At 60.6% G+C, this 21,554-nt stretch overlaps 1 protein-coding gene across 7 annotated transcripts in view; it reads left to right on the top strand.

Moving 5' to 3' along the window:
• Positions 1 to 21,554, top strand: part of DAB2IP (DAB2 interacting protein) — a 174,064-nt gene that overhangs the window by 142,408 nt on the left and 10,102 nt on the right. For all 7 annotated transcript variants that reach the window (XM_037494980.2, XM_037494982.2, XM_037494979.2 and 4 more), the window contains 8 exons: positions 8,520 to 8,673; positions 10,484 to 10,582; positions 11,445 to 11,999; positions 13,742 to 13,886; positions 13,973 to 14,117; positions 16,512 to 16,748; positions 18,234 to 18,435; positions 20,120 to 20,298. In XM_037494980.2, coding sequence (XP_037350877.1) covers positions 8,520 to 8,673; positions 10,484 to 10,582; positions 11,445 to 11,999; positions 13,742 to 13,886; positions 13,973 to 14,117; positions 16,512 to 16,748; positions 18,234 to 18,435; positions 20,120 to 20,298 — 1,716 coding nt within the window. The remainder of the gene's footprint in view (positions 1 to 8,519; positions 8,674 to 10,483; positions 10,583 to 11,444; positions 12,000 to 13,741; positions 13,887 to 13,972; positions 14,118 to 16,511; positions 16,749 to 18,233; positions 18,436 to 20,119; positions 20,299 to 21,554) is intronic.

Genomic DNA, 21,554 nt, shown 5'->3' on the forward strand with positions numbered 1-21,554 from the left:
TGTTCTTCTCACTGCTTTCCAGACAGGGGACACGACCTGCCCAGGTCACGGAGGAGCAGCAGTGGCAGGGCTCAGTGCGCTTCTAGTGACCGGGTTAAGTCACTTGGAAGAGGGCATTGGGTCACAGATTTCCGTAGTTTGGTAAAAGCTCAGGGAATCGACAGGCAGTGTGGCGAGTTTGGAGCTGGAGCTCAGATGCCAGGAATCTGGCCCTGCCCTGGTGCCTATGAACTGACCTAGGGCGAGCTGCTGGACCTCCCCGAGCCTCCACTTCCCAGTGTTCTTGGGAGTGGGGTGCGCAGGGGCAAACCCCTGGTTTGCTGTTCTGTCAGACTTCCCGGAAGTAGTGTCTTCAGGCCAGGCGTTGTGGGTGAGAAAGTACTTAGTTGCTGGGTGTGTTCTAAGCAGAAGTGGGCAGCCCAGTGTGATGGAGATACACTATACGGGGATACGCAAGGACAGCAGGGATAGGTTTGAAGTGTGTGGTCTCATTATCATCCCAGGGGCCTGGTGGCAGATGATGGACAGGACATTGTTTTCAGGATCTCCACTGGCCTGTTGGGATTTGGAACTCTGGCCTTGGGTAGGCCCCCAAGGCCTCTGAGCCTGTTTGCTTAACTGCAGTTGGGTTGGCTGGACTGTGTGAGGCGCAGTGACCTGGGGGGTCTGCACATTGTGGTCTGCACATTGTGGGGCCAGTGCCTGCCTGGTACCCTTCCCCAGGAGTGTGGTGAGGGGGGCAGGTACTTAGAATTACCTATGGCTTTGGTATCGAGGAGCAGCCACTCCCTGGTTTTCTCGGACGTGGTTTCTCTGAGTTTCTGGGGCCCTGAACGCAGCCGTCCTCTCGTCTTGTGTGCGCCTGGCTGTCTCCTGCCAGCTACAGTCTGGAAGCAGAGCTCTGTGGGCCTGCAGGATTGGGGGAGCTGAGTTCCAAGACCCTCAGGCTCGGCATTGGCACACTGGAGGTGCTCAGGGACTTAATAATGGGGACTGGGGGTCCTTAGCACAGTGACCCTCCAGCACGCTCTGGCAGCGGTAATGGCAGCCCATTCGAGGTGCGGGAGAAGCCAATTTGAAGTCTACTCTCCCTTCACCCCAGGGCTGCCCCTTCCTCTTGTCTCCCTGAGATCACAAAGCCCCTGTCTTCTCGCCGGTGGCTGGAATGGAAGAGACGGTGGCACTGTGGCTGGAATCTAGGGGCCAGCATTTGTTCCCAGACGTGTCCATCTCTCCTTGAGGTGCCTGTTTTTGTGGCTTCCACTCTTGAGCCTGCTCTTAAGTAGGAGTCCCTCGGGTTGTCTGGAGTCGATTGGCAGAGAGGCTTTTTGAGGCCCGCAGGCACTGGGGCCAAGAGAGAGGCAGCTTGGAAGTGTCACGGCCCAGGAGGAACTAGGACCCTCCTGAGAGCTGTGGGGCAGAGGGGCGGAGTGCCCTGGAAGGCAGAACTGGGGCTGAGCACAGAGGTCTTTGCAGTCAGGGTACCCCCAGAACACCAAAGGTGATGGTATCCCCATTTTTACTGATATTGAGACATACAGGTTATTTTGACCAAAGTCCCAGAGCTGTATGTGTACGTGTTTGTTTTTAAGGAAGGAGGCCTTGCCACAGTCAGCAACCAGCGTGGCCCAGGAGCTGGGACTGTGTTGACAAGCGGCGGCCCTTGGTTGAGGTGCAAAACCTGGTTCCCAGGGACGGGTGAAGGACAGTCCTCAGGATGCGGCTGGCCTGGTCCCAGATCTTGGGCAGAGAAGTGAAAGGAGAGAAGACGCTGCCCCTGCTCCTGCCCTCCCATTCTGTGGAGAGGCCGGTTGAGCCAGGAGGGCTTCCTAGAGGTGGAAAGCTGGGAGGATTGAGAAGCCGGAGGGAAATAATCTCCTTTGGGACTTGAAGTCCTTGTTTCCAGCTCCTTTTCTTATTTGGCTACCCTTCCACTCTTGGGTCATGAGTTTCCAGGCCCTGAGGCAGCTGCTGGAGGTATTTATGGTCCCAGGCGGGGCTTGGGGTGGGGAGAGCCAATCAGAAACCAGCCCCACTCTTGGTGATCTGGTCTGTGGGACCAGGGGGGTGCCTGGGGGTGCTCCCATGTGTGAGGAGGAGTCTGGCACAAACTGAGCTGGCAGGGAGGGAACACCTCGGCCTTGACCCATTCTTGAGGGTTGTCCAAGTCGAGAAGGGGGAGGCGGGTAGGGCCTTAGCAGAGGGACCTCATGAGTACATCTGGGTGCTGGGACTGAGTGTCAGGATGTGGTCGATGAGGCTGGGGTCAGTCTTGGGGAAACTGAAGGGGGCCTGGGATTTGAGGGTGTCATTGTCCCTAATCTTTCTGAGAGGCACCCAGGTGGTTTCTCCTGGGGAGCAGGGAGTGGCCTGGGAGTGCTGCGCTTAGAAGCAGAAGGGGTGCTTCGCCCTCACCTCACTTTCAGTTTGCCCAAATCCTATTCAACGAGTGTTCCTCAGATTCTCTTCTTTTAAAATTCAGGGCACTTCACTGTTCTACTGAGGTTTATGAATGTTTAAAAACTGCTTTGCGGTCCCCAAAGTAATTTGACAAGTCTGACAGCTATTGATTAAAAACCCGAAATTATTCAGGCTGCAGGATGACTTGGGGGATTAGATGGAAAGTTTTTTTGTTTCTTCTCTCTCCGAGTGCCCCCTGCCATCTACCCCTCCCCCCCTAAATGAGACCTAGGGTGGTAAATCTGTTCCTGAATGGTTTTTTGAGAACTCCATTAGGCTGCAGACTTATCCCAGGCCGGGAGGAGATGGCATGTCCAGATATTCAGTGCCCCCTGCCCTGGGGCCCAGAGCCAGCACCTCTCCTCTCTGGGCTCCCCGGAGCCTCGTGGCCACACCCCCAGCAGGCAGCTGTGAACCCCCACTCTGACCCAGTACAGGCGGCGTTGGGATAGGGGTAGTTGTGCCTAGTCTGCGGCCCCGAAGTTTACAGGGAGTGGCCCTGTTGGGGGTTTTATGGCATCTCTGAAGTAACTTGGCGGGTGAGCAAACAGCAGCAGAGAAGAGGGAATTTGCTCAGGGCCCCAGCAAGTCTGGTCCCCGAGGTCACATGCAGGCTAAGGGTGGACCCATGTCTCCCTGGCCAGGCTGTGCCTCCTCGGGCACTGGCTGACCGGATGCCCAGCCTCCAGGCCTGGTCAAGCAGGAGGTCGGTACCAGGACTGTCCCTCAGAGGGGACCCCAACTTTCACTTCTTGACCGTGTGACTGGGCCAGGCTCCTCATGTCAGCACACCTCAGATGCCTCTAAGCCTTTGGATTACCTAGGGCATTTGTTGGAGCTGGCATGTCAGACCCGTCAGAGCCCCCCTGCTCCTTCCCACGGGGTGATACTGGCTTTCGTGCAGGGGTGTTGGCAGAAGGCTGCGCACTGGTGTGCTTACCCTGGAGCGCGTGCCTTGGAAGCCCCTTGGAAAGTAGGTGCTTAGTGAGCAGCTGTTAACTCCAGGTGCTGCAGGCTCGGTCTTTTGGTCAGCTTGTAGTAGGACCCAGGACCAGGTCGCCAGGAGCCAGGCCTCGGTTGTGCTGGAGCCACAGCACACGAGGCGCTCTTGTCTTGGTTGCCAGGGTTAGACCCTCCTTTGCCAGTTTAGCTCCGCATGTCGGGGAAGCTGGGCCCCCAGGGAAGGGGAGGGGAGGGGAGGGGAGGTGGCCAGGTTCCTCCCAGCCCAGGTCTCAGTGTGCAAGTGGGGCTGGGCCCACACTGGTTCTGGTGACTGCTGGGATCTGCCTGCCCCTTCCCCAGCCTGGGTTGCCAGGCCCTGTCCTCTCAGGAAGCCTTCCCAGGCAGGACGGACAACCTCCCGGCCTTTTAAGGACAGACTCAGTCTCCCCAGGGCCCTGGAGCCACCAGCAGCTGCATTCTCCTCCCTGCCCCTGGGACTCCGGGGACTTCCCCTGGGGCCCAGTGTGAGCAGCGGTTCCCAGGCCAGCAGGGCCAGGCAGGGTGGGGGGGTTGGCGGGGGGGCGGGGCTCTGCTGGATGTTCCCGGCAGGGGATTGCCCTGTTTGTATCCTGCAGCAGCATTCCCAGGGGGTCAGCTCCTCCCCCTGACTGTGCTGGAGGACCTGCAGAGCATTCTAGGGCAGCTCCCTGGGCCTGCCTGGCGGTGACAGGCCTGGTGGCATGTCTGACCTGAGTCCAGAGCCTGCAGTCCTGCAGTGCTCAGTGGCATCTCCTCTTCCAGGAAGAGCCTCTTGCAGGAATCTCCCCCTTCCTGGTGGCACTGGCAGGGGCAGGGGACAGGTGAGCATGGGAGTGGGAGACTCAGATTCTGCTTGGGAGTCACAGGCAGAGAGGCCATCGTAGCCCCCTCAGCAGTGTCTGCCGCCCGTCCTCCAGGCACCTCATTCTCACCTCCCTTCACTTTAGGAAATTAAGGACTTTTTGCTGCTTCCCAGTGCATTTGAGTAGATTTTGCCCTCCTACACCCTCCCCGCTTCCCCCACTTCCCCCCCAACCACTGTTTGCAGAGGGGAAAACACGGAGGCATGGAGTGTCGGATCCGAGTGGTCAGGGCAGAAGAACAAAGTGGGCTTGTCTCGTCACCCCACTCTCGGGGGCATCACCTCCCTGGAACTGTCAGCAGCGATGGTCCTTCTCCAGGGTTGGTCACAGCTGCTCCTCGGTGGTATCTGGCCATGAGGACTGAGCAGAGCAGCTTGCTCCACTAGCTTGCTCCCCTGAGCATCTCCTGACAGTGTCCCCACACCCCTTCCAGCAGCCGGGGAGGTAGTATGTTGGGGTCCCACTTATGGATGAGGAAGGAGCGGCCTAGGGACTGGACAGTCTTCAAGGTGCTCTGGGGTTTGTGTTCAAAGGAAGAGTCCAGTTTGCTGCACTCTTGCACCCTGGGCCCTGCCCTGCGTGTTCCCAGTGCAGAGAGAGAGAGAGAGAGAGAGAGAGTGTGTATGTGTGTGTGTGTGTGTGTGTGTGTGTGTACACTCCTGGGGCTTACTCTGCAGCCTGCCTGCGTGCACTGCATGGCCTGTTCCCCCAACAGCTCCCTAGCGGTGTAGGCATCTTCTCAGCAGCGTGTCAGAAAGGGGTTCCCAGCTTCTGCCAGCACTTTGAGAGATGCGTGGCACTCCCTCTAAGACCAACCCAGCCTGACCCATTTGAGGGCAGCTTATACTGAGCCAGACTTGCTGCCCTTCAGGGCGAGGCAGGGCAGCTCCCGCTCTCTCTTTGAGATTTTGAGTGTGACTCTGACCCTCTTATTTTCTAGACTCTACACCCCCTCTCTCAACTTACCCCACCCGTAACTGGCAATGTCCCTCCACATATCAAGTAGGGCATTTCAATTATTGCATGTTTTGTTTTGAGGTCCCCCCCTTCTTGAAATAATGGGGAATTTGCTGAACTTCTGTGTCACTAGCCTTTTAAGAGAGAAAAGGATGGAGCTGAAGAACAGCTCGTGGGTTGGCTGGAAGGCCATCAGATAGGCTGTGGCCTGGAGCCCGGACAGTGTCCCGTTGTTCCTGCTCCGCTGCCCTCACAATGGGCTGCTGTTGGGGCCTGGCAATAGCCCCGCAGCAGCCCCGCCTGCCCACGCTTCCTGGGCCCTGGGCAGGGGCTGCCCGCTCAGCCAGCCCCCTGCCTCTGCCTCCCCCACCTGGAAGGAGTGGCGTGGGACACCGTGAGCTGGTCAGCTGGCTCTGGGCCCTCCCGGTTCTGCCATTTGTGGGGTGACGGCAGGGCCAGGCAGAGGCCCAGCCTTGCCCAGTGGAGTTAGTCTTGGACTCTGCTTGGACGGCTTTCAAATCCCAGTCGGCCGCTTGCTGCCCCTGTGCACTTAGACAGGTCACCTGGCCTCTGAGGTGTGGTCCCTCAGCCCGGGGAGGGGAGTACAGGGGGTGGGGGGGGGCGGAGGCTGTCATGAGGTTAGTGGAGGAGACAGTGGGAAAGGTGGAAGCCAGCAGGCCGAGCCACACAGCCTGGGCACGCCTAAGCTGTCTGTCTGGAGAGACCAGGGACAGCGGCGTGGAGGTGGCCTCCAGGCTGGACTTTGAAAAGTAGAAAAGAAGGATTTTGTGGGGCTGAGTAATGTAGGTTCCAGAGAAAGTGTGGACAGAGGCCTCCCTGAGGGGTGACTTTGGAACTGGTCAGGAACCAGCAGGGAGGAGAGCCCAGTCTCTTGCCGGGGGTGGTGAGGGGTAGAAAGGGGTGCTCCATGGGGGGCTCGGACTCCAGGGGAGGCACGGGGACTTGGCGCTCTGGAGACTGGGGGGAGGGGCAGAGAGGCCTGTGCCGCCTGCTACCCAGTGTGGCAGCGCTCAGTGGTGTTCTTCATTTGCTCCGCCTCCTTTTTCAGATAAGAAGATGGGCCGCAGGGAGTTGGGGTTTAGAAGCGCCTCGGGAGGATGAGACCCTGGGAAGGTGCTCGCCCTCTCTGAGTAGGTCTCGGTTCTCCTGTTGGGCCTGCAGAGAGCGAAGTGTCCCCCTCCTCCGCCTCGCGAGGATTCCGCGAAGGATACGTGTGATGTTTCCTGTGGACTCAGCCTAGGGTCGGCCTGGCGCAGGGGTGCCCTGCCCCCCACACCGGCCGAGAGGACAGAGCCGCCTTCCCTGACAGACCAGCAATACCTCCGGGTCTCCCTCGACCCATCTGCCCCCATTCCTCCTCCTCCCGTGAGCTTGGGCCGCGGGGCGGGTTTCACTGCCTCCCACCCTGTCCCTTCCACCTGACTGACACGGAGAAGGCCTGGGAGCAGGGAGGGGCCCGGCTGCCCAGCTGTAACCAGGACGCCTTAACCCAGCGCTTTCCGTAGCCCTCTGCTCAGCCAGGAGCCTTCCCGGCCAGCGCGGGCCAGCCCGGGCATGTTGTGGGCAGGGGGTGGGGAGGGAAGAGGACAGAAGGGTTCTGTGGCCGCGGGCGCTAGGCTCTGGCTACTCCGGGGGCTCCCGGGGGCCTGCGGGGCTCCTGGACTGCGGTTAGCAGGGCCCCCTGTGTCTTACTGGCAGACCCCATCTATGAATCCGCCGGCCGCCTCCCTCTTCTCTCCCCACGCCCCAGGCAGGAGGAGGCCGCAGCACGGGGCTCCTCCCTTTGCACTTCCTGGGTCCCTACTCCACCCGCCCTGGCTCCCAGCATCCTTACCTGGCAAGGTTTCCAGGCCGGGCCAGAAATCCGCCTGATCCCGGCATGAGGCAGGGCGTCTCTGGCACTGAGGTAGGAAGCCCCAGGCTGGGAGGGAGGCCTGCAGTCTCCTGTGAGCTGGGTGGCCCCAGCTGCCGTCTCCCCTGAGGGGACCAGGCCACCCACACTGGTCAGTGCTGAGCAGGAGGAGGTGGGCCCTTTGAGCAGGCCTGAGGGCTCCCCAGGGCCAAGCCTGTGGGCTCTGGAACGGTGGCTCACAGCGCGTGTGTGGACAGGGCTGAGGCCCAGAGAGGTTGGGTGATGCTGACCACCTTCAGCGTGTCTCACAGCTGCCTTCTGGCCTGTCCATTCTCCTCTAGCTTCCAGAAGCCCTGCCTGAGGGCACTGATTTGGCCCCGGTGATCTGAGCCCGACCATGTGCCCGCTTTGTGGGGCCGTGGGGTCCCCTTGGGCTGGGATCCCAGTTCCAGCTCTTGACTCCCACACAGTGCCTGGCATGGGGCTCTCGGATGCAGAGGATGGTTGCAGCGGAGCTGAGGAGCGTGGAGGGTGGAGGGTGGCCACCACCAGCCTGGGAGGCCCTCTGGGCAGTACCTCTCAGACTCATCTCTGCATTCTTGAGCCCCTTGCCCGGGCGGTCTTGGCAACGGGTTATGGGCTGTGAGGCCTGGGGGGATGTGGTGGGTGGTGACCCTGCCAGCCTGTGTGTCCCTCAGGCTCGGGACCCAACCTCTCTGACCTGAGGTAGGTTTTTGTTTGGTGAGACGTGATGGGCCCAGCTTTGGGCCACTGGAGGCCGGGAGCTGAAAGACGGGGTTGAGGGGGGAAAGTCTGGCCCGTCCTATCTCCCAGTTCCCATCTGGGCCTTGGATGTGAGCCTGGGGTGCCCTCAGCAGGCTGGCTGGTCCTGTGCCCCCAGTGGGGGGCTCCGCTGGGCCATGCTGGTGCCACTGACTGTGGAAAGGGAGAGGCTCTCCCAGCACTGGTGCAGGTGCCATCTGCCATGCTGGGGCCCAGCGCTCAGGCGAGTCTTGCCCGGCCACAGCAGGGAGCAGCAGTTCCACTTGGGTCAGGCTCCACGTGGCACCAGAGGGTGTCAACTCCCTCTGCTCTTTGTACTTGTCAGACCCGCCAACTTGGGGTCCTGGGCCCTACATACTGGCATCTTGGGTGCTGTGTAGACTTCTGCTCCCTTGCGCATTGAGCCTCGAGGTCCTCACCTATGAAATGGCATGGCAGAGGCCCCCAAGTCTGCCTGAAGACTGGGGGCCAGTGGGGGTTGAAAGGGTGGTTGCTCCAGCCGGGGGGTTCTGAGCAGACACTGGGGTGGAGGGGATGGACGGGGCCGGGGCAGGAGGAGGGGAGAGGCAGGCCCAACCTGACATGCCTGCTGCCCACCCCAGGTCCCATCTGATGCCAAGGCTGAAGGAGTCTCGCTCCCACGAGTCCCTGCTCAGCCCCAGCAGCGCGGTGGAGGCGCTGGACCTCAGCATGGAGGAGGAGGTGGTTATCAAGCCTGTGCACAGCAGCATCCTAGGCCAGGACTACTGCTTCGAGGTGGGTCCCCGTCCCCTTCTGGAGAGCCAGGTCTCCTCCTGACCCCGTCCCCCTGTGCTTTGTGGTCTCATCGGCGACCGGGCTTTTCGAGACCAAGGCCAGAATCCGCTCGTAGCTTTCAGCTCTGAAGACAACAACTGGGGCTAGGAGGCGGGGCATCATTCCTGCTCTGTAGGCAGGAGGCCCCGCAAGTGAAAGCCTGTGTGGGGTTGCCAGAGGCCCTGCCTCTCAGCCCACTCACCCTCTTCTAGCAAGCCCTCAAATACACTGGGTAGTGTGGCCCCCTTTTCTGGGCCCGTCTCCCCCCTGTAAAGTGAGAACCGGAAGCTTCCCAGTCCAAGCATCTCACAACCCAAGGTTTGAGAGCAGAGAGCCAGATACCCACCTGGGCTGGGCAGGGCTGCTACCTGGAAGTCCCTGGGCTCTCTCCCACTGGCCCGGAGAAGGCGAGAGGTCACACATGAGCCTGAGCCCGAGCCAGGGCCATGGCAGTGATGTCGCAGGTGTTCTTGGGAACCTAATTGCTTCTCCAATTATTCATATTCTCTTCCTACCTGTTTCTGGGGAAGCTTCCCACCCCACACTCCCACACCCAACAGTCTTGCATAATTCGGGGAGCTCTCTGGTAGAGGGCTGAGCCTGGTAATGAAATTATCCATGGGAGGGAGCACTGGTGTGGCAGCTCTGGCACCTGAGCCCTGGGGGCAGGAATGAGCGGTGCTGGCATCTGCCCCGTGTGCATCTCTGGTTCAAGAATCCTGGTCCAGGGCCTCCCCGGTGGCGCAGCGGTTGAGTGCTGGGTTGCAAAGCTGCCCGCAGCCTCTGCAGCGCCAGTTTGATCCCCGGCTGCTCCCCGGCCACCGGAGGAGGGTCCCACATGGCGCGCAGACCTCTGCTGCCGCCCGCTGCTCCCCTCAGCAGTGTACTTCGGTCCTTCTGCCTGCTCTGCTCCCCGCTCTGGCTCTGGTGAGTTCTCTCACCCTCCCGTGCTTCTGACTGTACCCAGTGCTTGTATAAATAAAGAAATAAATCTTTAAAAAAAAAAGAATCCTGGTCCAGCCGGACTCCGCTGGGCCTGACATCCTTGCCTGGGTCTGTGTGTGGCCATTTGTCCATAGCAGGGGCTGCTGAGGCCAGTGTAGGCCCTGGAATGCTGGGTAAGGTGTCTGGATTCCCCCTAGGGTGAGGGCTGGGGGCAGAGTGGGAGTAGCATGGGCCAGCTCCCTCGCTGGTGGATCCTGGAATGTGAGCCCAAGTCACCTGTGAAATGGGGGGGGGGGTAAGGATTCCAGGCAGGGGGCCCTAGGACCCTGCACTCCCAGGCAGCCCAATTCTTGCATCTCCAGTCTGGCCCCCCAAACGTTAGACTTCTGTGACCATCACTGTTGCCACTGTTCTTTGCAAAAGAGAACCATCTGCAGAGATCAGATGGCACTGAGGTCATCCTGTGTCACCTGCTGTGTCCATGGTGCCTGTGGCTCCATCTGGAGAGGGAGGCTTGGGTTAAACATTGTCCTCTGGTCAGGGGCCCCAGGCCACCTTCTCCCGTCTCAGGGAGGGCGGGGTCAGGGTGAGAGAAAGGCTTTCCTATTGACAGAGGGTCCCGGGGTGGGGTAAGGAGCACGGGCTGGGCCACCCTGTCACTCCTGTCACTGGTGGCTCTGTGTGCTGCTTGCAGACCTGGAGTGCACGGGTGGCTGTGTGCCTTGTGCCTCCTCCCGGAGCTGTGGTGCAGAGCCCAGAGGCCTTGCATCGTGCCCAGCCCTGCTGCGTCCCCCTCCCTGTGACACTGTCCTGCCCCTCCCACCAGGTGACAACGTCTTCAGGAAGTAAGTGCTTCTCCTGCCGGTCAGCAGCCGAGCGGGACAAGTGGATGGAGAACCTGCGGCGAGCTGTGCACCCCAACAAGGTAGGCCTTGAACCCTCTTGCCAAAGCATGGGGATACGGTTAACCCAGAGCAGGCAGGCTCCAACCTTAGGGGGCAGAGGAAGGGTCCCTGGTGTGAGTCGGGGCGGGGGGTCTGTGAGGAAGCAGGGTCCCAGTGGGTGGTACTGTTGGCTCAGAAAGAGGAGTCTGGTGCCAGACGGCCTCTGCCCTCGAAGCCACACCTCTGTGGCTTGGGCCACGGAACTGAGTATTGGGCTGTTGGGGCCCTGGGTCCTGGGTCCTCCTGCCTGGAACTTTTATCCGCTCTCTCCCGGGGCCAGTTCTGCCCAGCCAGCCGATTCCAGCTTAGACATCTATCCCCTCCTCCAGGTGAGCACCGCTGACCCAGGCTGGTGCCCTCCTCTGGCTTCCCAGCGCCCCAGGCTTTCCCCACCTGGTTCATGGGACCCCGCCTCTAATGACTTGCTTCTGTGTCTGCCCCCAGACCTGGGTGAGTCCTGGTCATGGTGAAGTCACTCAGGAAAGGGTCCTTAGCAGCCTCTTGGTGACTTAGCCCAGTAAACAACACAAGAACTAATAAAATTTTTATTTTATAACTAAAACGAGGCACAGTTGCTGCTGTGTGCCACGTGTTGTCCTAACCTCTTACTTGATTTCTGTTTTATTCCTGTAAAATGGAAGAGGGGCTGGAGGTTTCGAAAAGTCACTTGCCCCAGTCGGGTAGCTGGTACGAGGCAGAGCAGGGATCCAGCCCGGGCCGCAGATTCCTGAGCTATCCCAGCGCCCCCCACCACCTTCCCGACCCTTCCCAGCTCTGAGGGTGCCCCTGCTTGGGCCTGGGCTCTGGGCGGCCCCCGTCACCATGGCCCTTGTGCACGTGCAGGACAACAGCCGGCGGGTAGAGCACATCCTGAAGCTGTGGGTGATCGAGGCCAAGGACCTGCCAGCTAAGAAGAAGTACCTGTGCGAGCTGTGCCTGGATGATGTGTTGTACGCCCGCACCACGGGCAAGCTCAAGACGGACAATGTCTTCTGGGGCGAGCACTTTGAGTTCCACAACCTGCCGCCCCTGCGCACCGTCACCGTCCACCTGTACCGCGAGACCGACAAGAAGAAAAAGAAGGAGCGTAACAGCTACCTGGGCCTGGTGAGCCTGCCTGCCGCCTCCGTGGCCGGGCGGCAGTTCGTGGAGAAGTGGTACCCGGTGGTGACACCCAACCCCAAGGGCGGCAAGGGCCCGGGGCCCATGATCCGCATCAAGGCCCGCTACCAGACCATCACCATCCTGCCCATGGAAATGTACAAGGAGTTCGCCGAGCACATCACCAACCACTACCTGGGGCTCTGCGCCGCCCTGGAGCCCATCCTCAGCGCCAAGACCAAGGAAGAGATGGCATCGGCCCTGGTGCATATCCTGCAGAGCACAGGCAAGGTGAAGGTGCGTGTGCAGCGCCCTCTGGATCGGCGCTGTGACCCGCGCTCGGTTACCCACACTGACCCATGCCCACATCACGGCGTGCCGCTCCGTGGGGCACTGCTCACAGCCAGGTGGGCTCCCTAAACGCAAGCAGCATCGTGGAGTGGTGGCCTTCAGGCCCCTCCTCGGGTGGAGCTGATCGCTGGGGCAGGTGTGGAACCTATGAACAGTCTTGGCTTTCAGTGAAGTGGGTTTCAGGGCCTCCTCCACTGCCCCAGAGGGCTGACCCCTGGGTGGCATCTTCCAGCACACACATCCCTGTAAGAGGCTTGGCTGACATCCCAGTAGGTAACCATCAGGGTACAGCACCCCCTCACCTCCAGACTCACATTCCCACATGGGCACAGTCGCTGTTGCAGCTGTTCTAAGAACCCACAGGAACAGCGTCGTCCCCAGGCCACCCAAGCGGGCGCCACCTCAGGGCTCGGGTCCCTGCTCTGGCTCTACACCTTTCACCTTCCAGTCCTCAAAGTGGGCCCGGCAGCCCACAGGCCATGCCCACCTCAACCCCAACCCCCCTGTACAAGCTCCCCACTGCCTGCCTGCCCCAGATGGTTATGGCCTTGGACAGGTCACTTTCCTCTCTGTGCCACGCACTCCCCTCCCTAGTTCTAGCTGTAAGGGGAGTTGTTCCTTGGCCCAGCACTGGGTCTTTGCTGGCCCTGGGTGCAGGAAGGCCCACAGGCATGAGCAGGGGCCAGGGTGAAACTGCAGGGCCTCATCCAACACTTACCTCTGCTTCCGCGTGTTCAGAGAAGGGGCTCCCCGAGGTCACCTGTAAGTCTGGAAGGGGTCCTCAGGCTGTGTGGTTCCTGGGCCTAACTTAGTCTGTGTTTCAGGGCCACTTGTGTTTTCAGAGGGCCCCAAAGATGTGTGCACTGGTGTGAGGGATTTCCAGAGCCCCAGAAGCCCTGGGCCCCTCTGGTCACCTGGCAGCCTCTGTGCCTGGTGGTCCTGTCCTACAGTTACCCTCCCGGTCTCGACTCCCTGCGCGCCACCCACGCCTGGTCACAAGTTGACAGTGGGTGTGAGGAGTCTGGGACTCCAGAGGAAGGGATGCCCCCACTGGTGCAGTGTTCCCATGATGCCTATGCAGTTGGGACAGGTGTCGGCTGGGGCTCCTCCAGCATCTGCCCCGGCACCACATGTGGGACCCACAGTCTGGGCCAGGAAGTCTGGGCCCCAGAGCAGTGAGGGCTGCAGAGGTGGCACACCTTCCCCTCCAGCCAGGGCAGTGGCTTACCGCCGTCCTCACAGCTGGACAGCCTCGCCTTCTCTGGGGGGCTACACAGGAGTCTGCGGTAGGGAGTGGTGGGGTGGCAGCAGTCACTGCGAGGGTGGTGCATCTCCTCGGCACAGGTCGGGTGGGATGGGAAGGGAGTTCTGCTCAGGTTCCCCAGACAGGCCTGGTCAGGACTAGAAAAGGGTTGGGGTCCAGCCTGCTGGTGATGTGGGCTCATGGTTCCATGTGGCATGCCCAGGCTGCCTCCAGCCTGGTCCCAGCTCAGAGCCACCAACTCTAGGCGCCCCCTCTCCAGGCTACCTGCCTTCCCCCCTGGCACCCCTAAAGGTAGGCATCAGCAGCTTGGCAACAGTGGCTTCAAGAAGCAGGGGCTTCTCCAGGCTGGGGAGCTGGTCTGGATGCCTTGAGAACCACCTGCTGGGTGGCTCAGGTGCCCTCTCCTCACCTCCCGTCCCCTCAGGACTTCCTGACTGACCTGATGATGTCAGAGGTGGACCGCTGCGGAGACAATGAGCATCTTATCTTCCGGGAGAACACGCTGGCCACCAAGGCCATCGAGGAGTACCTCAAACTTGTGGGCCAGAAGTACCTGCAGGACGCACTAGGTAGGGAGGGGCAGGCCAGTGGGCGGCAGCCAGGGGTGGGGCCTGGCCACCAGGGCCTCACACCCCCTCTGCCCTCCTGGACACAGGGGAGTTCATCAAGGCATTGTACGAGTCAGACGAGAACTGTGAAGTGGACCCGAGCAAGTGTTCAGCCGCCGACCTCCCCGAGCACCAGGGCAACCTCAAGATGTGCTGCGAGCTGGCCTTTTGCAAGATCATCAACTCCTACTGGTCAGTGCCGGGCCCCGCGCCCCTCTGGGGCTCAGCTACCCTGGGCCCCCGCCAAGACCCCCTCCCTGGGCCTGGGGCTGGCCCTTTGCCAGGGTGCCGGCAGTGTACCATGCGGGGTCCGTTCACACAGCTCTGGGGACTCACTGGGGACACACTTGTAACCTTGCCATGTCCAGGGGCTCTGAGACTGGCGCTCACCCTCTGCCTGACCCTGCTGAGTCCACCGGGCTGCCAGCACCCTGTCCAGATCCTTTTGGGCTGGCATGTAAGGGAGCGTCCAGAGTAGAGGAGGGCACAGGTGAGCCGTGTGAAGAATGTCGAGTGGCAGCCCTTTGCATGTGTTTACTCCTGAGTGCGGAGGCCGGCAGGGCTCTGCTAGGGCACCCTCCTGGGGTCTGGACCAGGGCCCGAGACTCCTCATCTGTCGTGTGGCTTGGTGCCCAGGTCAGAAGTTTGTCAGCAGGAGCTTGTGTGGGGCCCTGGACACAGGCAGGCCTCCTGCTGGGAGGGGAGGACAGCGTGGAAAGAACTGGACTTTAACTAGGACAGACAGCTGCCGGCTACTGCCAGTCCCAGGAAGGAGCAAGCGTGTGTGGCCAAATTGCTCATAGAGGTCTGCACTGGGAGCCTGAAGCAGACCCTTGGGCTCCTTCTGCAAGGCCAGGCTCCCGCTCCCGGGGGTCATGTGGCTGGCTGTGCTGAGTGCAATCTTGTTACTGGAGTGAGAGACTGTCCTGGACCCTGCTGCAGCCCTGAGCAGTGGGGTGATTTTCACACTGGAGGAACTGCCAGATACAGTCTCACTCCAGCCCAGGTCCTGCGCCCCCTCCCCTCCTGGCCCTGTCTCCTCGTCCCCCTCTCTGCAGCCAGACCTTTCTTGGCTGGGGCCTTTCAACACACCTTCTTCTGCACACGCACCCCCCCTTCCTGCTTTAAGGCCTTATGCCCTGCTCCAATCCGTGACCCTCTCTCTGACACCAGCCACTGCCCCCACCTCCGGAGCGCACTCTGTCATGGCCCCGAGCCCATCGGCATGCAGTTGAACCTGTGCTGGGATCCCTTCCCAGCCCATGCCCAGAGCCCCCCGGGGCAGACAGATCATGGGCTCAGAGCTGGGCACAAGAGGGCTGTGCAGTGATTTGCAGCTCCTGAAGGGGAGGCAGAGGTAGGCCTGTTCAGAGAGCGACAGCCTGGGGTGGGGAATGGCCAGAGCCAGTGGTGTGGGCACCCCCTGCCCAGGGCCTTCTGCCCCGAGTGGCACGAGATGCTCCCTGCTCAGCGGGGGGCGGGGAGGGGGTGGAGCACATCCTACCCTTGGCTGGGCAGTATGCTGACCCTTTGCCCTGCTCCCCGGTGGGCTGGGCGTGGGGTGCAGGGAAACATATCCGTGGACAATGGTTTTCCATTTCCTCTTTCTGGCATTATCAGTGGCTCAGAAGCGCCTCTCTGTTCTGCATAAGGTCATAGAGAGAGGTGATCTCAGTGCCCGCCCCTGCCCAGTCCTGCACCAGGCACTTCAGGGGCCGAGGCGAGGGCCTACCACCCACGCTTCTTCCCCAGCACGCCCCTGCCGGTCCAGCCACATTCGTTGCCAAAGAGCTTGCTGCCTGATACACCCTCCTAGGGCCTTCGGGCTCTGTGAGCTTGGCAAGGCCGGCCTTGTTCTCAAGGTGAGGGTCAGAAAGCTGGAGCCCAGGGAGGACCCGGCACGTGCCCAGCTCCCTGTGCTGATGACAGAGCCAGGCATTGGCTGGTTCAGCGACACCAGATCCTGAGCTGCCCCAGCGTGGGAGGGAAAAATAGGAGAGCCACTAAAGGTTGGCCTGGAGGGTTCTGACTGTGGCAGATTGGGCTGCCCAGTGGGGAGAGCCCCTAGCGTGCCAGGAATGCTGTCGCTCTGGGCACGTCCACGCCTCCATTTCCTCCAGCCAATAAGTGGAGAATGGCCTTCTCACCTGTGTAAGCATATTTCTCTCCTTGGAGTCTTAGAACATTAACCCTGGGGAGGGAGGGAGCCGCAGAAGCCAGTGATGGTGCCGAGGAGCAGTGATCAGTGGGGTTGGATTTTGGTTGCACTCCCCTAGGCCCAGAGGCCTGCTGTTCCAGGACATGGGTGAAGCACTGGGGGAGCTGGTGCTTGTCAGAGATGCTGTTTAGGCCTGAGATGGGTTCCTCTGTGCTGTGCGCCCTTCACTGAGAGCCCAGGCCCTGCCTGGATGCCCCTCTCTGCTGCACTTCCTGTCCAGCCTCACTCGCTGGCACTCCTGCCCCACCCCATGGAGCTCCCCAGCTGTAGGGCTGGAGCTCAGGGCTCCAGGTATCCGTAGGTCCGAGCTCCACACCCTCCTGTCCCGGCACCCTGCCTGACCACCCTCACCCTCTGTCTCTGCACAGTGTCTTCCCTCGGGAGCTGAAAGAGGTGTTCGCCTCGTGGCGGCAGGAGTGCAGCAGCCGCGGGCGCCCGGACATCAGCGAGCGACTCATCAGCGCCTCCCTGTTCCTGCGCTTCCTCTGCCCCGCCATCATGTCGCCCTCGCTCTTCAACCTGCTGCAGGAGTACCCCGACGACCGCACTGCCCGCACCCTCACCCTCATTGCCAAGGTTACCCAGAACTTGGCCAACTTTGCCAAGTGAGTGCTGCCCCCTCCCGTACATACAAGTCAAAGGCTGGAGGCCACAGGCGTTTCTGCCCCTGGCTGCCGTGCCTGGATTTTCAGAATAAAATCCCCCCCCACCCCCGACACTGAAAGCACGTACCACTTTGTTGTGCTCCTTAATTTTCAACAGTGGGGAGATATTTTTCCTTCTGCTTTTTGTGATTAACACTTTATCATAAGGATTCTCCCATGTCCTTAAACATTCATAAGCTTCATCTTGAAATGAACGACTAATAAGCCTTCAAGGGAGGTGGCCCATCGTTCCTGAGCCCGTCCCTGTGGTTGGGCACTCAGAGTGGTCCAGGTGGTCTTGTTTAATGCTGTCAAGGATGTCTTTGCTCCCAGAGCGCTGTTTGTGGTTTTTGCTGTGCCCTGGAGCTCGTGGGGGAGACATAAGGACCGGGCCCCTTGTCCACATGGGGAGGCTGGACCCCTTGCAGAGCCGTCTCTGGTTCACACCTGGCCCATCCTCCCGGAGCACAGAGCTTCAGCAGGAACGAGGACTAGAATAAGTAGCAGAGCAGTGTAGAGACCCACGCCAGCTTAGGCACACCCTCAGAGCCTGGGAGAGGAGGTGGGGTGCTTCCTAGAAGACATGCTCCTGTCAAGATGAGACCCATCCGCTTGCTCATGGAGGGCTGTGTGTCGTGGGCCGAGGCACATGGCGCTCACGAAGGGTCAAGGGCCAGGTCAGGAGAAGTGAGGCCAAGACCGCAGAGGACACAGACACCTGCAGGCCCCGCATGGCAGTGGGAGCCAGCAAGGCACTAAATTGAGGGTGGGGAGGGGCTTCTCTGTTCTGGGTCCTGAAAAGGTCAGGCTGGCAGCAGTGGGCCTGTGGGGAGGGGAGCAGGTCTGGCCTGGCTGCCAAGAGGAGGCCCGAGCTGAGATTCCAGCTAAAGTGTTGGAAGGCTTGGGGGCAGGGGCTGCAAGGCCAAGGGGTGATTAGAAGATGTCAGCCGGCCTTAGCACTTGCAGGGGAGAGCCAGCACTCCTGCAGGCTTCTGGCTCGGCTCTCTGCTACATGTGGTGTCTCACTTAGCACAGGAAGCAGGAGGGACTTGGGTTTGGGTCTGGAGTGGTAGAGGTGACTTCAGACCTGTCCAGGGTGAGTCGGAGGGGTAGTGTCATGGACATGCACGCCTGAAAGCTCAGCAGGGAGACCTGGCGGAGAGGGCAGTGAGAATCCTCTCTACACAAGACCGTTGAAACCCAGAGGAAAAGAGGAGACTGCCGCTGCCAGTGAGGGCCACGGAACATTCCAGGTCCTGTGAGACTGAAGGTGCAGGGAAGGGCCTCTGCTTTGGACCCTGAGGAAAGAGGGCTCTGCGTCATATCTGACGGGCCCGCTGGGGAGCTGGTGGCGTGGGTGTGGCCGCAGCGAGGAGGAGGGATGGGTGTGCCAGAGAAGGGGATCGCTGGGCGCCCAAGGCGCTCACCGGCCTGCCTCTCCTGCAGGTTTGGCAGCAAGGAGGAGTACATGTCGTTCATGAACCAGTTCCTGGAGCACGAGTGGACCAACATGCAGCGTTTCCTGCTGGAGATCTCCAACCCCGAGACCATCTCCAACACCGCGGGCTTCGAGGGCTACATCGACCTGGGCCGGGAGCTCTCCAGCCTGCACTCGCTGCTCTGGGAGGCTGTCAGCCAGCTGGAGCAGGTGCCAGTCCCCACTGGGCTGCTGGGGTGCGGGTGGGGGGCAGAGGCTGCCCCGGAGCCAGTGGCACCTCCTCCTTCCGGAGTCCCCATGAAGGTCAAAGGGCTCGCCTGGTGGTGCCCATATGCCTGGAGGCGGGGTGCCAGGGCCCCAAGTTTCCACTTGGATCCTGTGCGCACGCCCGTTTTGGGCACCGGGGCCTTTGACTGTGACCCCTGGGCTCAGCGTGGAGTGGATGGTTCTGTGTGGGGGTGCCCATGAGAAACGTGTTCAGACATAGCCACTTCCCTGAGAACGTCCTCGCTCTGGGTTTTGAGACCACTGCGAAGGATGCCTCTGAAGATGCTGCACCCCCGCGTATCACAGGGAACTCACAGACCCTTCCAGATGGCCTTTGGCCATCAGCTGCAAAGATGATCTGATACCTCCATCATCGCTGCAGCCACCTGGAGTGCACTCTGTGGTCTGGGGTTCCACTGGCTCCCGCAGCCCCAGACCCCACAGTGAACAGCTTCTTGGCAGCGAGGGCCCAGTCTGCTAGGATCTGCCTCTGGCATATCTGTCTGTCCAAGGACCAAGAGGCCATCTTACAAAAGTAGCCTGTGCTGACACAGGGCTGGCCAGCCTCCCTGGCTCTGTCCATGGCCTTGAGATGACCACTTGGCGCTCTGGTATGCGCCCTCTGGACACACTGTGCCTGTGCCAGTACACAGCCGGGCACACAGTCCTTTTCCCGCACGCGTGTAGTGCGGTGTGTTTCTCCCTGCCGTGGGCCTCGCTTCACGCAGGCCTGCGACACCGCCTCTGTGGTCTTGCCCACGGCCGAGTGCGGCGCTTGGGTTACCCAGCTTTTCCCTGCAAACAGGCTGTTGTGCCGCCGTTTCTGCTTGTCCACTGCCCTTGGCAGCAAGAGACACATGTAGGGAGGTAAAATGAGGTCCAGGGCCCTCTCCTCCGGTGCCAACCCCGCCACTAACTGCCACCAGCCCCGTCTGCACAGCCAGGCAGGAGGTCCGAGCCGGGCAGTGCCGCTGCCATCCGCGCAGTAGCAGTCACCAAGGGTTTCACCCCAAGCTCTGGGCCTGTCACGTCTCTGCTCTGATTGCCGAGACTTCACCTTTTCCTTTTGCACAAAGTCCTGTGTGGATGCCAGTGCATAAGCAGGCGAAGGCAGAGTCCTTTTCCCTAGCTCGGCACCCTCCAATCTAAACCACAGCCGTGAGGTTCATGCAGACCTAGGCACTGCTCTCTGCTGTCCTGTTCATTTGTTATTTGATGGGCAGACTTGGCGGTGCCTGCTCTGTGCCTTGACCCCCTCCGCGAGTTGGTATGGAGGAGGGCCAGGTGATATGGGAGGGGCGGCGTGGGTGTGGAAGTTCCGCACTCCCACGTGAGCATTGCTCTGGGGGTGCCCTGAGGAGGAACTGTTAGGCGTGAAAGACTTGGACTAGCTCAGCACCCTCCCTTTGGACGTCGCACCCTGGTCCCAAGAACATCTGTAGAGCCAGTGAAGAGTGTAGTTCACAGGTTCTTCCCTCCAGACTTGATGGGTTTGACTTGGCAGGGGAGAGGGCGTGTGCGCGCCTGACAGGCTCCTTGGCCCTTTTGAACCACAGTGGCCACCGCGCTCTTGGGCTCCCCAGCTGGCCCCATCAGGTCATGCCTGCCTCTTGCTGTGTCTTTGCAGAGTATTATATCCAAACTGGGACCCCTGCCTCGAATCCTGAGGGATGTCCACACGGCACTGAGCACCCCAGGCAGTGGGCCGCTCACTGGGACCAACGACCTGGCGTCCACGCCCGGCTCAGGCAGCAGCAGCATCTCGGCAGGGCTGCAGAAGATGGTTATCGACAACGATCTCTCCGGGTAAGAGCTGCTAGACATGCTGGGTGAGGTGGGGTGCCCGTGCAAAACAGGCACAGCCCATCTGTGGTCAGCAGGGGAGGAGGAGTCAGCCAAGTGTTAGTAACACAAGCTGGGCGAGACTGGATTTATCTTGTGCAGGTGCTAAGCTCAGGTGGATGAGCCTCCATGGGGGGAAATTAGGGAAGGCTTCCTGGAGGAGGTAGTGCCGTAGTTTTGTGTCTTTTAGGAAAAGTGACATTTCCATGGGTGGAACAGGTACTGCAGGCCGAGGACTGGCGCAAGCACAGGCCTGGTGCAAGCCAGCATGCTCTGTTAACGAGCAGCTGCTGAGCCCAGACACTCCTAGGTTCCCGCCGTGCATTTCCAGATCCACTTGAGTGTGTGTTTAAAAAACCTGTTCTGGTATTTCCTGGGCCTGAATCACAGTCTGCAGAAGTAGTGCTCAGGGGTGCGTGTTTTTCGTAGGCGCTGGCGTGACTCAGCCAGGCTGTGACTCTGGGAACCCTAAGCTGAAGACTGGCCCTTGCTCTGAGTCCTCCGTCCAGCGCACAGTGCCCTGTAAATATTCACACAGGCAGGACGTTTTTGAACTTTGATGTCAAAGTGTTACTTGAAGTAGCTTGGTGTTAATGTGGAGCCCTCTGTCACTTCTGAGGTCCCCCTCCCCCAACCCCACCCCCACCATCTTGGATCAGCTCTGAGGCTGCAGCAGCAGAGTGGGGCTGACCTGAGGCAACAGCAGAGGCAGGCTCTTAGAGATAACGAACTCGGGTTATGGGGGTGCCAGGGACTGCAGGCCCAGAAGGAGGCTGGAGATGGAGGCCTTGATGCCACTCCCAGACTTCTCTGAGTCTTGGGGGGCCATAACCCACCGAGTGAGGCAAAGCAGGAGTTCAGATGGGGGCGCACTGAGGCCAAGTGGGGGGCGGGCACAAGAGTTCTGAGGAGGCATCCCCTGAGCATGCTGTGGGCGCGGCCAAGCCCCGTGTCTGGTCTGGGTTCCTGCTGGCTCCGTGTGCTGCCCTGGCCCTGCTCTTTCAATCCCACCTCAGCCCCAGTAGCCACCGTCGGCTGCCCCTTCCAAGTCCCGTCCTTTGGGGCTTGGTGCTTCCTCTTCCTCCGGGAGGAGGCCGGCTACCTCTGGCTCCCCGTTCCAGCCCGTTCCCAGGTCCTTGCTGCCTCCAGCCACCTTGGCCTTCTTGGACCCTTCCCTCCAAAGCCCACCTGGTCCCACCACAGTTGTGCCTTCCTCCAGG

This window comes from Talpa occidentalis, unplaced genomic scaffold (assembly GCF_014898055.3).
Source record: "Talpa occidentalis isolate TD23 unplaced genomic scaffold, MPIMG_talOcc4v2.1 talOcc4.7, whole genome shotgun sequence".
NCBI classification, from domain to species: Eukaryota; Metazoa; Chordata; class Mammalia; order Eulipotyphla; family Talpidae; genus Talpa; species Talpa occidentalis.